The following is a 19,215-nucleotide window of genomic DNA, read 5'->3' as shown; positions in this document are numbered from 1 at the left end:
AACAGAATATGATCAAAAAGGCTTTCTTAGAATTTTATACAAAGTTATATGCTAGTGATTCAATACAAGGTATAGATATAGATAGATACCTAAAGGAAGAGAATATTCCTGAATTAACGTTAGAACAGAGGGAAGGGCTGAATCAGCCAATAACCTCTGAGGAGATTATTGCAGCAATTAAACAGTTAAAAACAGCTAAAGCTCCGGGAACAGATGGATTAACAGCTGTTTATTACAAGAATTTACAGTCTGAAATGGTAGAACCGCTTAGAGCATTATTTTGTAAAATTCAATTCCACCTCCTTGGAGAACAGCTTTTGTGTCACTGATCCCGAAGGAAGATCAAAATTGTACCAAACCTGAAAACTTTAGGCCAATATCACTTTTGAACACTGACTATAAAGTTTTTGCCAAGATATTAGCGAATAGGTTAATGCCAGTTATGCAACAAACAATTCATAATGACCAATCAGGTTTTATAAAAGGGAGGCAAATGAAATATAATGCTAGAAAATTGTAAATTTATTGGAATATTTGAAAAAACAACAACCAGGTCTCTGCAGCATTTATATTTCTGGATGCAGAGAAGGCGTTTGATCGATTGAATTGGCAATTTTTGTTTAAGATAATAGAAAAAATGCATTTTGGAGAGTATTTTACACAATCAATTAGAGCAATATATCAGGAGCAAACAGCACAAATAATAGTTAATGGAGGTTTAACAGATGTTTTTAAAATTGAGAAAGGTACAAGGCAGGGCTGTCCTTTGTCTCCATTGTTGTTTATTTTAACTTTAGAAGTTTTGTTGAATAAGATACGTGACTCTGATAAAATAAAAGGGATTGTAATTAGACAGCAAGATTACAGATTAAGAGCGTTTGCAGATGACTTGGTTGTTACTTTATCTCAACCTATAGAATCGGCTCCACATATGTTGGACATAATAGGTCAATATGGTAAGGTGTCCGGATTTAAAGTAAATCAACATAAGACAAAGATGATAACTAAAAATATATCCATATCTCAAAGAGAGGATTTAGGAAGGATAACGGGGTTTGAAATAGTTAAAAAGGTTAAATATCTAGGAGTATATATTGCAGCTTCAAATACAAAATTATTTAAAAACAATTATGAAGTTCTTTGGCAAAAAGTGCAGAAAGAAATGGAAAATTGGAAAAAGCTACAATTATCTCTACTGGGAAGGATAGCAGTAATAAAAATAAATGTATTTCCTATGTATCATTTTTGTTTCAAATGATATCAGTGCTTAAGAGAGATGGAAACTTGAGGGAGTGGCAAAAAGGGGTTAATACCTTTATTTGGGGCGGGAAGAAACCAAGAGTGAAACTGAAAATTATACAGGATGTACGTGAGAGAGGAGGTCTTAAAATGCCCAATTTAAGATTGTACTATGAAGCAGCTGTTTTATCACAAATTAGTGATTGGTTTAATTTAACTGAAGAGAGAATGTTAAATATGGAAGGTTATGATTTGTTATATGGATGGCAGGCTTATTTGTTATATGAAAAAAAAGTGGATAAAGTGTTTAAGGGTCATATACTTAGAAATGTGTTGCTGAGAGTTTGGAAAAAATATCAATATAAGCTAAACTACAAGATACCTATATGGGCAAATCCCAGACATGCAATAGAAAATATAAGTATAGAACAAAAAATGGAGGTGATTACCTATAAAGAGCTTCTTTTTATGGAAAGGGGTAAATTGCAATTGAAATCTTTAAATGTATTGAAAGAAGAAGGGATAATTTATACTTGGTTTCAGCTAGATGGAGGGAAGATCAAAAAATTGGTGTCATGCAAAATGAGGAAAACCTGGTAACGCAGATTAGAGATCAAAGTCAGATGCATATTAAAAGGTTGTATAACGCTTTATTGGAAATAGATTCAGAAACGGAATTGGTTAAGGATTGTATGATAAAATGGGCACAAAACTTTCAGGAACCTGTGATGATGGAAACATGGGAAAAGATTTGGGTTAGAAATGTTAAATTTACGAAAGCACAAAATTTGAGAGAGAATTTTTATAAAATGTTTTACAGATGGCACTTAGATCCTAAAAAATTATCATGTATGTACCCGAATTTACAACCTAAATGTTGGGGATGTGAATGTGATGATGCAACTTATTATCATATATGGTGGACTTGTAAGAAAATCAAGGCATTTTGGATAAAAATTTGGTGGGTGATGCAGAATATTCTGAAAAAAAGGTTGAAATTTACTCCTCAATTGTTTTTATTTGGTATAACGACGGATTGTACAGTATTAGAGACTAAACTGATCTTGAACTTAATATCAGCAGCTAGGCTGTTGGTAGCGCAATATTGGAAGAAGGACTCTTTGCCTACTATTGAAGAAGGGACATTAAAGTAGCGAACTTAGCGGAAATGGCGAAAATTTCAGCATATCTGAAGAACTATACACAAGAAAGATACATATCGGAATGGAGAAGATGGATTGATTATATTCAAAATAAGTATCAGACAAGAAAATATCAAATAGCTTATGAATGAATGTTAAACTTTATTTTAGAAGTATTATGTTATCCATAGTGGAGTGTGTGGGGGTGGTGGGGAGGGAAAAGGGTGGGGGGAATATTGGGGGGGGGAATTTTCTTTGTAAAACTTTTCAATAATAAAAAAAAAAGGCCAAACAAAACAGATTTAATAGAAAAAATTCTAGAATGCGCTGAAATGGATAGGTTAACCAAAGAAATACAAGAAAGAGAATAATCAGATTACTATAAAATATGGAATAAATGGTATAATTGGTTAAAAATTAGAAATAAACAAAAAACCTAGAGGGGAACTATTACCAGTATAGAAAATGTCATTACACTAAGGAGAGGTGAAGAAATATATAACAAGCAGAATGTCACTTTGAAATAATGCTTAAGAAGGAAACATAATTTCTTTTTGTTTATATGTTGTATAAATGTTTGTTGTGTATATGTCATGTTATGGTTTTTTTTAATATTTATACTCTAATAAAAATTTATTTTTTTAAAAAAAAAAGACTCCTTGACCCTTTGATAATAGTTTGCCTGGTCTCAGACAATTTAATAATTTCCATTTCTAGGCAAGAGCCATGAAATCATGCATGGTTGTTGAACAGTGGTCCCCAGCCTTTCTGGCTCTGTGGACCAGCAGCAGTGGCAGCAGGGGGGAGAGGGAATGGTTTCACATGTGTGCCCGCTGCTTGCACAAATGGAGTTTTGCACACTAGCACACTGCTTGCATGGCCCAGTTCCCAATGGGCCGCAGCCCAGTACCAGACTGCAGATCAGGGGTTGGGGACCCCTGTTGTAGAATATGAATAGAGTAGAACAGTGGTTATCTATCTGTGGTCCGCAGTCTCCTGGGGGGCTGCAATGTTGTCACAGGGAGTCCATGCAAGCTTGAAGAAATGTTATGATTTAAATCTTTAATGAAGTCTTAGGGGTCCATGGCCACAAAAGGTATTTGAAGGGGTCTGTGGTGAAGAAAAGGTTGAGAACCCTGCTATAGAATATGACTTGTACATTAGCTAGAGCAGATTTAAGCACAAATCCATCTATTTGTGGCGTTCCCATGTAACACCTCTCCTGTGTGAGCTGCACTGGCTCCCGGTGGTCTTCCAGGTGTGCTTCAAGGTCTTGGTTACCATCTTTAGAGCGCTCCATGGCTTAGGACCGGGGTACTTACGAGACCGCTTTCTGCCACCAGTAGCCTCTCACCGGCCAGTACGCTCCCATAGAGAGGGGCTCCTCAGAGTGCCGTCGGCCAAACAGTGTCGACTGGCGGCCCCCAAGGGGAGAGCCTTCTCTGTGGGGGCACCTGCCATCTGGAACAAGCTCCCCCCGGAGATACGGAGGATCCCGGACTTACGCACTTACGCATGCCCTCAAGACCTTTTTATTTCAACAGGCTGGCCTTGCCTAACCTCCTTTTCAATTGTTAATTTTAAATTTGTTTTAAAATAATAGGGGTGTTTTAAATTGTTTGGGCCAAATTATTTAATGGGCTTTTATATTGTTTTTAAATTTTGTATTATGTGTGTTTTATCTTTTGGCTGTTCACCACCCTGAGTCCTTCTGGAGTAGGGTGGTATATAAATTTAAACAATAAAATAAAATAAATAAATTTGATTAAAAACAATGTTGGTGTCCATTTAACTCTCGGAGCATAGACATGATTTAACACAGGTGTCCTCACTTTGAGGCCCTAAAGTTGCTGAACTACAACTCTGATTGCCTCTAGTAATTGACTATACTTGCTGTATATTAAAAATTGTAAATCTGGTATCTTAAGCACTCAAACCTGGGGAGGTCTGAACTTTGCAAGAGTCAAAGTGGGTGGGGTTTAATCATGCAAATGAGTAGCCATTTTTAACCTTAAGTACCACAAAGAGAGTAGAATCTCATGCCCTAGGAAAAAATTCTGGATCTAGCACAAGGATTATCAAACCAATTCATAACTTTTCTCATACCTCAAAGTGAGTTGAAATGGGACTTCCAAAGGATGAGTTATATTACATGAAAGCAGATGACATTATACCTGTAAAATAATGGGATGAGTGTTAATAGACAACATGTAGAGGAGACGCAGTTTATCCCGGTCTGTAAAATGGTCCATGTAGACACTACCAGCATCTGGAACTTCAGCATATCGTCGTACTATTCGATCCAACAATCTTTGTGATGGACAGCGAAGCATTGGTGTACGAAGGCCCTATAAAAAAAATGTTGAGACGTATAGTCTTTTCTCTGCTTTTATCACAAGAACTTAGATAAAATAAGACTGCCTGCTATTAATTTCCCTTTTGCACATTCTGGAATAGATTCTCAAAATATGTAATTTAATAATTCAATATAGATTGTCCTTTTTTAACACCCACTCATTTGGTGACTTATGATGGTGCTGAACAAGTGGTAACTATGATCAGACCTCATTTTTATGACCATTGCAGCAGCCCTCTGGTCATGTGATAGTGATTTGCAACCTTCTTTGCCAACTTCCCACAGGCCAAGCTAATGGGGAAGTCAACAGGAAATCAGAAGTTGTGATCATGTGAGGTACTCATTTAAAGACAGCAACCAGGACTGCTAAAACTGCCATCAATAAATGGCATGGTCAAGTGATTTTTTGACTTATGACCTCTTTGCTTAATGACAATTTTCAATCCCACTAGCATAGTTAAATGAGGGCTACCTATAAAGCATTGAAAATATACTTATAGAAGAGTGCTTGTGTTTTGCTACTAATTATAATAAAAAGAGCAATCATGCTAACTTCTCTATATAAACAAGTATGAGTATGAGAAACAGGTATAACATATACTAGGAAGAAATTCCTCCAAATGATAGCAAGCCAGATAGCAACCCAATCCCAAAACTTTACAAAAGTCTACAAAAAGGACCTTTGCATAGATCCCTGAAGATTCAAGATGTTGCAAGGTGTAGTGCAGTGCCATGTTGACAGCATCATCTTCTGATCTATTTGCTTGGTAGGCAAACTGAGAGGGGTATAACAGAGGATCTACAATGATTTTCATGTGGGCCAGCACTAACCTCTCAAAGGTTTTCATAGCTACAGATATCAGAGCAACTGATCTGAAGTCATTGGCTTCTTGATGAAGGGTTTCTTGGGAACCGGGATGATAGTAGAGTATTTGAAGCAAGGGGGACATAACACATCTCTAGTGATTAATTAAAGATGAGGGTGAAGAGGGGGGCCAGTTGTTCAGCACAGGGCTTCAAATAGGAAGGAGTTACTCCATCTGGCCCTGGTGCTTTTCTGAACATTTTTCTATTAAATAGACTTCACACATCTTTTTCTAAGATCACCAAAGGTGGTGGGCCAGAAAGATAGATATAGGATTTTGGCTACTGTTGGTCTACTTGAGGTGGGGAAGGTAGCGATAGATGACAGTGATCTCCTGTCATACCTACAGTAGAATATATCAGGTCATCTACCAGTTAATGATTCTCTTCAATAAGGGAGGAATAAAGGTTCTTGGAGAGATACAAGGCAATGGTAAACCACTTCTGAACTTGATAGACTTGCCTATGCCATGATAGACTTGATAGGCTTGCCTATGTCAGCCAAGACTCACACAGGGCACCGAAAAGGAAGTTTTGCCTGCATAGTTTGTATATAGTTTGATATTAGAAACAAGTAATAATTGATTAAATTTTCAGATTGGCAGAAGTTCCCTCATGAAATATTTGGTTCAGGGTTAGAAGGGTGATACTGTAATAATAAAAGATTTATAACGATTATGGACTGCTACCACAATAATATGATAAATTGCACTGATATATTGTGTTAGCTGTATAATTACTGTATAAAGGAATGAAGAGCCAATTTCTATATGTCTGATTATTTATATTTGCCATATTAACTGTCAAACTCTGATTCCAAACTGCACATTTTACTTCCTAGTTGCTATTGCTATTCTGTCGCCTACAACTGGTTGCTATGAAGTGATAATTGAAGTTCTGTAATCAGTATCTTGAAAAAATGGACAGGCGACTTCCGGCGGTGACGTAGGGCTGTGGCGGCACAGGAGAGAAGCGCTCTCTCTCTGTTGCCGGTTTTCCGAGCTTTTGGTGCCTTATTCGGTGAAGACCGATCTTGGAGAGATCGGGAATAGAGAGGGGAAACTTTGGGGGCGGCGAGGAGAGGTGCGATCTCCCGCCGTACCAAGAAGATCCCTCAATCCAGGCTCGGGAAGAAGCTAGCTTGCGAGCGCAGCTGGCCCGGAGGCCCGACAAGCCGATTGAGACCAGCGGGGGAAGCGGAGGAGTGAGCACAGTGCAAAACGGACGAGGGTGAGCAAGCAAGGATTGTCACTTTGGAGTATTTTGAAATACTTTGGCACAAACCCGAGGAGGAAAAAATTGTTCCGGAGGGGCAGCACGGAGAAGAAGATCTCAGAGCACAAGGGGGCGGCAACTGAGGAGGTGAGCAGAAAGGAAGAGGACGAGACAGAGACAAGCAGAGAAGACTTTAAACAGTGAAGACGAAGGTGAGGAAAGGTGGATTTGAAGTACAGAGATTTAAAGACTTAGAGAGAACGAACATTTATTATATCCTCCTTTTTTTTTGGCTGCTCTAACGGAAGGAGAGAGGTATTTTGGCAAAGAATAAATTGTGGACTGTGACTGTGCAGATTGGAGATCGCCATATTGGAACAGGAAAGACCTCTCTTTTGTTGGAATTACGACGAAAAAGACTTATAAAAGTCATAGAAAGTCATTGAAATATATTACTCTTATATAATTCTCTCCTCTTTTAAAAAACAACAACAACAACAACAACAACATATAGATAACTGCTTTGTTATTGATATTTATCGGAATTAAGAATCATAGTGGTATTTGGGTTTATTAATAAATAAATTAATATATAGTATATAATAGTACATGCAATATATAGTATATAATAAATTAGGATTCATAATAATTGTACTGCTATAGAAGGAAATAGTGGGAACCAATTGAATTAATTGTTTTGTAAAGCCTGTGATTATTTACTTTTATATATTTATATTTATATCTATTTAAATTCTTTTATAGTGTTATAGAAGGAAATAGTGGGAATTAATTGAAATAATTGCTTTGCAAAGCCTATGATTATCTATTTTCATATATTTATATTTATATCTATTTATATCTATTTATATCTATAATTAGCTATTTAGACTAACCTATATTAACATATTGTAATACCTATATTATATATTTTTACTGTTTTTTTTTATGAAGAATTTTATAAGAGACAATTAATTAGTTAAAGCAATCTTACTTAAAGAAAATAGATAAAGTAATGAGGGACCATTGAATTGAATTCTCTATAAGTGAAAAGGAAAGGGAAAGAAAGAAATTATATAAAAGTTGGATGGTGATTTGGGAGAAAGTTGATAAAATACTGGTGGAACAATATAGAATTCTGAAAGAGATGACGAGCACCACCACGACAACGTTGAAGACTGCGAAAAAAACGACATCAATTTTAGCTGGACCATCGGCCTCACCAGTATCACAGAAAACTCTAGAGGGAATGTTTGCACCAGAGAAACAATCCAGCACATCCAGTTTGCCAACAATGCAAGCCACTTTAATCTCAATACAAGAAACAATGGTCAAAATGCAAGAGTGCATGACCAGAAACCATGAACAATCTAGGAAAGATATGGATGAGGTAAAGAAGGAAGTTAAAAATGACATCCAAAAAATTGATGAAAAAATGGACTTGATTCAAGAAATTATCCAAAGAAATGATCAAAAAATAAAAGAAATAGAACAAAAAACTGAATTGACAGAAGAAAAGTTGGAAGCGTTGGACATAAAAATGACGGGATTAAATAAAGAGCTTGAGAACACAGTAGCCCAGCTGGAGATGGAAAAGGCGGCATTTTTTCTGCGTTTTCAAAATGTAGCCGAAGAAAGAGAAGAAGATTTGACAATGATAATGGCGGAGATGATAGCTGAGGCTCTCCAAAGAGAAAGGGAAGAAATAATAAATGAATTAGATGAAGTGTACCGCGTACACACAAACTACGCCCGACAACACAAACTTCCACGGGAGGTACACATAAGATTTGTGAGAAGAAAGGTGAGAGATATTGTTTATAAAATAACAAAGGATGAACCTATGCTTTACAAGAATAAAGAAATAGTAACTCTGAAACAAATTCCTAAGAGAATAAGAGACTTGCGAAAAGACTACTGGTTCCTGGCCACGTTGCTAAACAGGAGATATATACCTTTTAAATGGACGATACCTGAGGGAATGTTGGTAACGTGGCAGGGAAGGAAAATAAAGGTGGATTCGCAGAGTAAGGCAAAAGAACTATACGATCAAATGATGGCCAGTGAGATAACAAATGGCAGCAGAGAGGAGAGAGGAAGAAGCATTAAAGGAAATCAGAGTCAGGAACGTGAAAGAACCTCACCACAGGGAGGGAAAGAGGAGGAAGGAGAGACTCAGGAGGAAGGAGGAGTACAAACAAGAGGCAAAAAAAAGGAATTAGAAGAAGCAAAGAAGAAACAACAGGAAAGTCAGTAAGACATGGAAAGAACTCTAAAAATTCTATCAGTAAACGTAAATGGCCTCAACTCACCATCTAAATGACACCAAATTTTCAAAAAGATTCTGAAACAAAAGTCCGATATAGTATGCCTCCAGGAGGTACACATAAGAAAACAAGATATAAATTACATACAATATAAGAAATTAGGAATAACATATGCATCACTGGCAGAAGAAAAAAAAAGAGGAGTAGTGGTATATATTAAGGAAGGGATAGATAGTAATATAAGATATACAGACACTGAAGGTAGAATTGTGATGGTAGAGTTAAAATTTGACTTCAAAAATATATTGTTGGTAGCGATATATGCACCAAATAGCAAACAATTAGAATTTTATAAAAAAGTACATGAGAAAATCATAGAGCAAAAAATGGAAAATGTATGTTTAATTGGAGATTTTAATGCCATTTCGGATGTTAAAAAAGATTATAAATCTGACCAGCAAAATAAAAGTAGGAAAAATATATTACCTAGAACTTTTACAGAAATGGTGGAAGAGTTAAACATGATAGATAGCTGGAGGTTTTATAACCCCGAAATCAAGAATTTCACATACTACTCGAATCCTCATAAGTCCTGGTCCAGGTTAGACATGGCATGGGTATCTGGTATGTTAATGAGAGAGATAGAAACTGTAGAAATCTTATCAAACGATTGGGCAGATCATAACCCATTAATGATGATTTGGAGGGGGCACCAAAGAAAGAAAAATAGATGGATAATGAATTTACAGGTAATGAAAGAGAAAGAATATAAGAAATATATGGAAAAGGAACTAGAATTGTTCTATAAGGAAAACACAAAACAACACACCTCCCTACAAAATTTATGGGACACCACTAAGGCGTATGTAAGGGGCCTTACAATAGCGTACAATGCAAAAAGGAGAAAGGAGAGAGAAAAAGAATATAATAAAATACGGGAGGAAATTCAAAATTGGGAATATAAATTGCAAGGGAATCCAGGTGATGAAGAAATAAGGATGAAGTGGATAGCGGCAAAACATAAGCTCAATATATTAGAACAAGGGAAATACGCACTAAATTTGAAATATATAAGGCAGAATCACTTTGAGCACGCAAACAAACCAGGGAGGTGGTTGGCGTATAGGTTAAGGAAGGAAAGGGAAAAAAGAATAATCCAGAAACTACAAGATGATGAGGGGAAGATCCAACAAAGCATAGAGAAAAAGAAGGAAATAATACTTCAATACTATCAGAGGCTGTATGGGAAAGACACAGTAACAACAGAGGAAATTGAACAGTACTTAAAAGGAGAGGGGGTACAAATATTAACAGAGGAGGAAAAAGAATTACTAAACAGGGAGATCACGATGGGTGAATTAAAAGAAGCATTGAAGAGACAGAAAAATAACAAAACACCGGGGACTGATGGCTTACCAACAGAATTTTACAAAACATTCGGAGAATTATTAAACGGAATATTATTAGAAGTATATAATGAAGCCCTGTCGGAGGCAAAACTACCAAACACATGGAAAGAAGCATATATCTCCCTAATACCAAAAGAAGGGGCAGATGCCACATTGATAAAAAATTACAGGCCAATTTCTTTGTTGAACACCGATTATAAGATTCTAATGAATATAATTGCCAATAGAATGAAAAAAATATTACAAAACAAAATACATCAAGACCAAAACGGTTTTCTGCCCACAAGACAAATAAAAAATAATTTAAGGATGGTAATGGATGTCTTAGAGTATTATGAAGTGCATTCAGAGAGACAGATAGCCCTGATCTTTCTGGATGCACAAAAAGCGTTTGACCAAGTAAACTGGCAATTCATGAAACATCAAATTAAAAGTATGAATTTCGGCGACAAATTTATAAAAATGATATCATCAATATACCAGGATTAGAAAGCATGTATATTAGTAAACGGGGATCCAACGGGATTTTTTGGAATAAATAAAGGAGTAAGGCAAGGATGTCCACTATCCCCTTTGCTTTTTATTTTAACGTTAGAAAATCTATTAATTAGAATTAGGGCAAACAAAGAGATACAAGGGCTAAAGATTAAGAAAGAGGAGTACAAGGTCCAAGCCTTTGTGGACGACCTTGTCTTTTTTGCAGAAGACCCAATAGAAATGACCCCCAAGTTAATAAAAGAAATTGAAAAATTTGGAAGAGTAGCAGGCCTAAAAATCAATAAAGAAAAAACAAATATGATAACAAAAAACATGACAGCAAAGCAAGTAGAGCAATTAGTAAAGGTTTCACAATTACAGGCAACTAAGAAGGTGAAATACTTGGGGATCCATTTGACAGCTAGAACTGTAACAATAAAACAAGATAATTACGAACCCTTGGTCCAGAAAATTAAAGAAGATTTAGATAAATGGGGGAAACTAAAGTTGTCCCTTCTGGGGAGGATAGCAGTAGTAAAATCTAACATACTTCCAAGACTCCTTTATTTATTCCAAACGATCCCAATAAAATTGGATAAGAAATTTTTTGATAATTTGGATAAAATAACCTCAAAATTTGTATGGGAGGGGAAAAAATCGAGAATAAAATTAAATATATTACAAGACGATAAAATTAGGGGTGGTTTCGGTTTTCCAGCGTGGTAAAAATATTATAGGGCTGCCAGTTTACTATGGATCAAGGAATGGATAACTTTGGAGAATCAAAGATTGTTAAAGCTCGAAGGACATGACCTAATGAAGGGATGGCATGCCTTTATTTGGAACTCTGGAAACAAATCATATAAACATTTCAATAATCATACCATTAGGAAATCTTTAATTAGTACATGGCAACAAATTCAAAGTAAGCATTATATGAAAATCCCCGGTTGGTTGTCAACAATAGAAGCAATTACCCACCCAAATACACTATCAGAACAAAAAATATTACGATATAGAGAAATATTAGATACACAGGGCAAATTAAAAACTAGGGAAGAATTAAAAGAACAAGGAATAGCAATAGACTGGTGGCCCTATTCACAAATAAAGATAAGATATAGGAAGGACCAGGAGGAGGGGGGAATAGATTTGAAACAAAACAGGTTGGATAAATTATTAGAATCTAAAGAAGGGAAATTAATTTCAAAAATCTACAAATATTTACTCGAATATGATTTGGCAGAAGAATTAGTGAAAGGGCAGATGATAGCATGGGCGAGAAACATCGGGCACAGCCTACAGCTAGAAGACTGGGAAAGAGTTTGGGAAACTAATTACAGCATGACAAAATCGGTGGCCTACAAAGAAAATCATTATAAGATGTGGTATCGATGGCACCTGGCCCCTGCAAGACTTGCGAAAATGTACCCAAATGTAGATCCGACCTGTTGGAAATGCAGAAAAACACAGGGAACCTTCTACCATGCTTGGTGGCTTTGCCCCATCATTAAGAAATACTGGAACAAGGTAAGGATATGGATAAGAGAAATTACAGATTGTGAAATTGAATTAGAACCTGAGATTTTCCTATTGGGCATGATCAAAAAGAACATCCGAAACGACATAAAATACCTAATACTTCATATAATCACAGCGGCAAGATTAGTATTAGCACAATTCTGGAAAAGCGATCGATTGCCAACAGATCAGGAATTAATACAAAAAATATATACATGCGCAGAGATGGATAGACTAACCTTAGAGTTACAGGATAAGGAAGACTCTAAATATTATGAAACATGGAATAGATGGTACCAATGGATAAACCAGAGGAAAGGAAATGGCTAGAGATGAAATTTAGAAGAAATCAATATAACAAAAAACAGCACTGTCAGAGGTATAGAATATGGAATACTTTATTGTACGTTTATATATATGTACATATAATATATATATTTATATAGAATAATGGAAATTAGTTAATAGGTGACGTTTATGTACTGTATATGTAAATTTGTCTCTCAATTGGGAGAAACTTGTACGTGTTTTTTTTTTAAATGTTCTTTCTTTTAAACAATAAAGTTTATATTAAAAAAAAAAAAAAAGAAAAAATGGACAGGCATTTGAACTGGTTAAGTATAAATTCAAAACAAGATCAGCATAACCTTCCTTGACTGATGAAGAAGTCTGGTTTACCTATTTAGGATTAAATCGACCAACTTTCTATACTTGACTCTATGTTTACTAAATTGTTTTTATACTGTTATAACAAAGAAAACATTTGCAGCTTTTCTTTTCAACACGGCTCCATGAGACCACATAGGCAGAGGTTACATACACATCTCTAAAACAGGTTCATTGAATCCTGAATGAGACTAATTGTTCTTACATTACTGTATATGGTATACTTATCATCTCTTGTTTGTTATTAGCATTAAATATTTTGCTCTGCATGACAATATTTGCTAATGTCAAATACAGACACTTTAAAAAATAGTTCAGGGAGAAGTGTCAGCTACTGCAAACTGAAATGAAGGCAGCCTGGATGGTATGGTTGGGGAGTAACATTTCTCTGCCAGTGACAATTTTGTCAAGAGATGCATATAAGCACAAATCTCTTGAACAGGCAAGGTTAGTAGGCAAGGTTTTCAGCTTGGACTATTTGTAATTTTCAGTAAAGATTTCCACTGTGACACACAAAGTAATCATTGTGGCAGCTGCTGAATTGGTAGTTGGATCAGGTAGGACCATCCACATGAAGTGAAAAATTTTATTTCACAGTCTGTCATTTTGATTCAAGTACATTAAGACAATGCCATAATTCTCTGCTCTATATAAAACAATTACTTCAGCCCAATAATTTGAGTCAAGTCTCCTATATATCCAAAACCACATAAGAGAAGAAGCAGTTATTGGAAAAGTTCAACTGATTTGATGCAGAAGTGGGAATTTGTACTCAAAAAATGCCACTCTTCACTCTTGCTTAACTTGTTGGTAAAGATGATTGATTGTTAGGTAAAGCAAAGGCAACAGTGCTTTTCTTCAATAATTTTATTAAGAGTTACAAGCAGAAAATAAAAACTAATACAAACTACAAAAATATAGAAATATAAAAAAGAAATTAAAAAGTATAAAAAGTAAAGAAAAAGTAACTTCCCCCTTCATCCCAACAAGTAAAAACAATTTTAATAGCTTATCACAATTTCTTAATACAGCATGTACTCCCTTCACCCCATAATTCATCTCTTAACTAAAGAACAAAATCAAAAAGTCCTGTCACTTTTTCTTTATCAGCAAAAATCCAGTAAGGGAAAACATCTAATTTTCTATTTTAAGTATGATTGAATAAGCTGACACTGTGTTCCTTCTCTGAATTTTTAATGATCTTTATTTTTAACTCCTTCAAACGAAGTCCCAGGACCTGTTTTCTGATCATCTTTTTTGTAACCCAAAAATCTTTCAAATCTTTATCAGGCCTCTTTTGTACATCCAGTAATCAAAACTTGCTTTTTTTCGTATCACTTTTCATATTACATATCACTTGTCATAAAGTCCTTCAAGACTTTAACATATTTCTTTTATAAATCCAGTAAAAAAAAAAAATCCAAATCACTGCTTGGTTTAATAATTGTCTTTTAATCTCTTTTAAGCGGTGAATTATTTATAGGCTCGATTTGTGTATCCAGCACATCTTTCTCCATTATTATTCTCATTGCCACACAAATTTAAATCTACACTGAAATTAATTTCAAACTTATCCATTGTAGCTAATACCTAGATAAAAACCTACAGGATACAAATTAGGAAATGGGTCCTGAAACAAGCCAAGAACCAAGGCAAAGAGGCAATCAACACATACAGAAATAAAGAGACTTATGGACTCTTATATACTTTCCTATCTACATAGACAATGGGCAGCTTGAGTAGAACTGTCATTCCAGAACCAGGGAAACAAAATCTACCTAGATATTTCATTGGAAGCTATCTACAATCCCAGAACTATCAGTTCAAGCCCTTGTAATTTCTAATATAGGGCATAAAATGTAGAAACCTCTATTGGTTTAAATACACATACCTTCAATCACCACAATTATAAGCAGTAGTTAGGGATTCCACATCTCCATTGTTGGACTTATGAAGGTATCTATAAGAGAGTAGGAATCAATCTGACTGAGATATTACAATTTATTGAGTCCTGAATCATTCATCCCACATCTGAAACAGGGTTGCCTAGTCTTAACATGATCAGCTGCTTCATAGGGATTCAGGCTTATTTCTTACTGATTATTGGGAAGTTTCTGCAGTGCTCAAAAGCCATGAGATATGGTCTTATTCACCACTCAGACTCTGGATAGAGTTTGACAGAACAAACAAACAAAGTACCTTTGACAAAGTAGACCATAAACTACTACTTGATAAAATAGAAAAATGTGGGTTAGACAGCATCACCACCAGATGGATTCGTAACTGGCTGTCCAACCACACTCAACTTGTAGTCCTCAAAATGGAACTTCATCTACATGGAGGGAGGTATGCAGTGGGGTACCCCAGGGCTCTGTTTTAGGCCCAGTACTCTTCAACATTTTCATCAATGACTTGGACGAGGGAATAGATGGGGAACTCATCAAATTTGCAGATGACACCAAGCTAGCAGGAATAGCCAACACTCCGGAAGATAGGCTTAAGTTACAGAAGGATCTTGACAGACTTGAACATTGGGCGCTATCTAGTAAAATGAAATTTAATGGTGAAAAAAGTAAGGTTCTACATTTAGGCAAGAAAAACAAAATGCACAGATATGGTATATGTGGTACCTTGCTCAATAGTGGTGACTGTGAGACGGATCTTGGAGTCCTAGTGGAAAATCACTTAAATATGAGCCAGCAGTGTGCTGCAACTGCCAAAAAAGCCAACACAGTTCTAGGCTGCATATACAGAGGGATAGAATTAAAATTACATGAAGTGTTAATACCACTTTATAATGCCTTGATAAGGCCACACTTGGAATACTGCATACAATTTTGGTCACCACAATGTAAAAAAGATGTTGAGACTCTAGAAAGAGTGCAGAGAAGAGCAACAAAGATCATTAGGGGACTTGAGGATAAAACATATAAAGAACAGTTGCTGGGACTGGATATGTCTAGTCTTATGAAAAGAAGGACTAGAGGTAACATGATAGCAGTGTTCCGATATCTCAGGGGTTGCCACAAAGAAATGGGAGTCAAACTATTCTCCAAAACACCTGAGGGTAGAACAAGAAGCAATGGGTAGAAACTAATCAAGGAGAGAAGCAATTTAGAACTAAGGAGAAATTTCCTGACAGAATAATTAATCAGTGGAACAACTTGCCTCCAGAAGTTGTAAATGCTTCAACACTGGAAGTTTTTAAGAAGAGATTAGATAACCATTTGTCTGAAGTGGTGTAGGGTTTCCTGCCTAAGCAGGGGGTTGGACTAGAAGACCTCCAAGGTCCTTTCCAACTCTGTTATTCTATTCTATTCCTAGGGGGAAATTCAATTGCACTCAGTGGAATCTATATTTGAATAGACATCTACAAAATATATTTGAAGTGCAATACTCTAAACCACCCTGACAATGAAAAAGTGTGAAATAAACATTAACCTTGTTCTCAATCATAAGAACTGAATAACAAATAAAAATTAAAAATGCAAAAATCATTTCGGAAAAATATACATTTCATTGGCCAGAAATTAACTGTAATTTTAATGTGACATCTTCATTTTCTGGTATTAAAATTTTAATTAAAATATATAAATTCTGTACAATAAATAGTAGCAAAGAAGAAAATAAAGTTTTAGTGATATTATAGCACTTCTAACTCAATATATCCCTTTATCTACTGACAAATCAAACAATGGGGCATGTAAAGAAAAAAAAAGGTTCTATCCGATTTTCTTCTAATTAAACTTGAAAAGAACTATGGGTCTTGCTGTCAGCAAATGTTGCACCTGTATAAGATTTTAGCTTCTAACAAGTGCTCTAACAGGACAAGTATTGATGCTTTTGAACTTTGGAGTTGGTGAAGATGCCTAAAATTATCATGGACAGCCAAGAAAAAAAAATCCAATAAATAATTGAAATCAATCCTAGCTCTTTGGAGAAAGTTCTAATGCTGGGTGGATGGACTCAGTGATGGTGGGTGTACCATTCGAAGAGTTAAAGGATCAGATTAGGGCAAAGCATCATGATGAAAAGCTTTCTATGTGGTCACTAAGATTCAACCACAATTTGGCAGCAAATAATTGAAGTAATCCAATGGAGGGGACACCATTGTATATGAAAACTTTTGGATTCTGAGAGAACTTTGTGTGACAGAAGCCAGACTGTAGAAAGAGGGTTTCTTTAGTTGGAAGAAATGTCCATCTGGGTTCAGTTCCAAGTGGGGAGAAAGACACTGGAAACATGGATGCTGCTTGAAAGGATGATTTAACGGAGCAGAACCATTAAGCACATGGTTCTGGTGCAGTTGAACACATGGAGTGGAGAGTGAGTGTTATTTATACCCTCTCTTGGGCTTTGACCTTGAGCTTCCTGTTCCTGTGGCAAGGGCATGTGTCCTATTGGTTGCAGACTCCCATGTGGAGTCATGTTTATCTGAATCAAGTTTGGTTGAACCTTGCTGGGTGATGTAGTGAAAGGGCTTGGTTGTGTCATGTGGTGAGCTAGATAATCCTATTATGTCCTGGATGGTCATGTCTTAATCCCATCACCCTGAAGCTGAAGTCTTTTGTTTTGTAAATAGACTGGCCCAGTCCTCAATGGGCACCAAATATCTGCTGGGGGCAGGGAGCTGCTCTTTCTCTTTAAAAACCTGTTTCTCCTTTTCTCATCCAGGGAAATACAATATTCTGCCTTCTTAATATTTCCCAAAACATTTCATTCTGCTAAGAGGGGTGAGTGCTAACTTTCTTCACTTCCAAACTGAAGAGGGACAGAAGGAGGTGAAAAGATAGATAGCACAAGTTGCTTAAAGGAAACTTACCAAAAAACAAAAAGACAAATAAAATGCTTATAAAGGCTTTATTTTGTTTTGTTTTCAAAAGCTGCGGGTAGTCCTTGATTTAAAAAAATGGAATCCTAGTGCTAGAGAAATTAGTAGTTTATAAGAGGAACTCTTGTGTTTCCCGATTGAACTTCATTTTGTTTTTAGTTTTTTAGTTTTTAGTTTTTTTATTAATGTTGAAAATGTCCCATGCTACCATCTTGTGGTGATTACAGAGAAATCCATGGAAAGTGAGGTGGTGGGTGGAAATCATGCTGTATAGTTGACATGTTAAAATAGGGTTGGCGTGTGCAGTGGTGGGATTCAATTTTTTTAACAACTGGTTCTGTGGGCGTGGCTTAGTTGGGGGTGTGGCTTGGTGGTCATGCGACTGGGTAGGTGTGGCTAGCTGGTCATGTGACCGGGTGGGCATGGCTAGCTGGTCATGTGACTGGGTGGGCATGGCTATCTGCATAGGGACTACTCAGAGGGCTGAAAAAAGTCATTTCTGACTGGTCCTCGTACTTTTGACCGATCCTTGCACTTATGACCATCCTCACATTTATGCCCGTTGCGGCATTCTTAACAACTGTGTCACTTATTTCTCTTCATCATAGTGACAAGCTAGAGCAAAAACGTAAAATGTGAGGACAGTCGTAAGTTCGAGGACTGGTCAAAAGTGCGAAGATCAATCAAAAATAACTTTTTCAGCCCTCTGAGTAGTCCATATGCATAAAAGGATACAGCAATAGAGAGGGATGAAGGAAGGGAAGGGAAATTAGAGTAGGAGTGAGGGTAAGAGAGGGAGGAAGAGAGGAGGAGAAGGAGAAAGGAAGAGGAAGTAGGGAGGAGAAGAAGAGTGGGGGAAGAGAAAGTAAGAAGGAAAGAAAAGAGAGGGGTGCTAGGTTTGAGGAGAAAGATTGCTGTACAATAAAAAAGATGAAAGGAAAGAAAGCCAACCCCAAACAAATATAAAGATATTAAGATAAAGAATGAATTGTTAAACTTTAAAGAATAAAAGAGAACAAATATGAATAAATAGCAATAATTAGAAACACACATACAAACATACAATGTATTTTCTTTGAACAGAGTATTTGGCCGGTTCACAAATTTAAACAGTGTTTAGTCATTTCAATTAAATTTACAATTTCTATATTTCCTTTTTGCCATATTTATTCCTCATCTATTTTTTTAAAAAAACAATATTACCCTTCATCCTCATCTCTAATCTTAATCA

At 36.0% G+C, this 19,215-nt stretch overlaps 1 protein-coding gene across 3 annotated transcripts in view; it reads right to left on the bottom strand.

Annotated features, from left to right (window-relative positions):
* Positions 1 to 19,215, bottom strand: part of DIPK2B (divergent protein kinase domain 2B) — a 51,473-nt gene that overhangs the window by 16,622 nt on the left and 15,636 nt on the right. For 2 of the 3 annotated variants that reach the window (XM_087871269.1, XM_087871270.1), the window contains exon 3: positions 4,556 to 4,729. The exons of the other annotated variant lie outside the window; for it this stretch is intronic. In XM_087871269.1, the coding sequence (XP_087727395.1) occupies positions 4,556 to 4,729 (174 nt within the window). The remainder of the gene's footprint in view (positions 1 to 4,555; positions 4,730 to 19,215) is intronic. 3 annotated transcript variants of the gene reach the window in all.

The sequence above is a fragment of the Pantherophis guttatus genome, chromosome 5 (genome assembly GCF_059756535.1).
Source record: "Pantherophis guttatus breed Tessera chromosome 5, ASM5975653v1, whole genome shotgun sequence".
Taxonomy (NCBI): domain Eukaryota; kingdom Metazoa; phylum Chordata; class Lepidosauria; order Squamata; family Colubridae; genus Pantherophis; species Pantherophis guttatus.
Note: the sequence above shows the minus strand (reverse complement) of the source record. Positions and strands in the feature narration are given on the sequence as shown.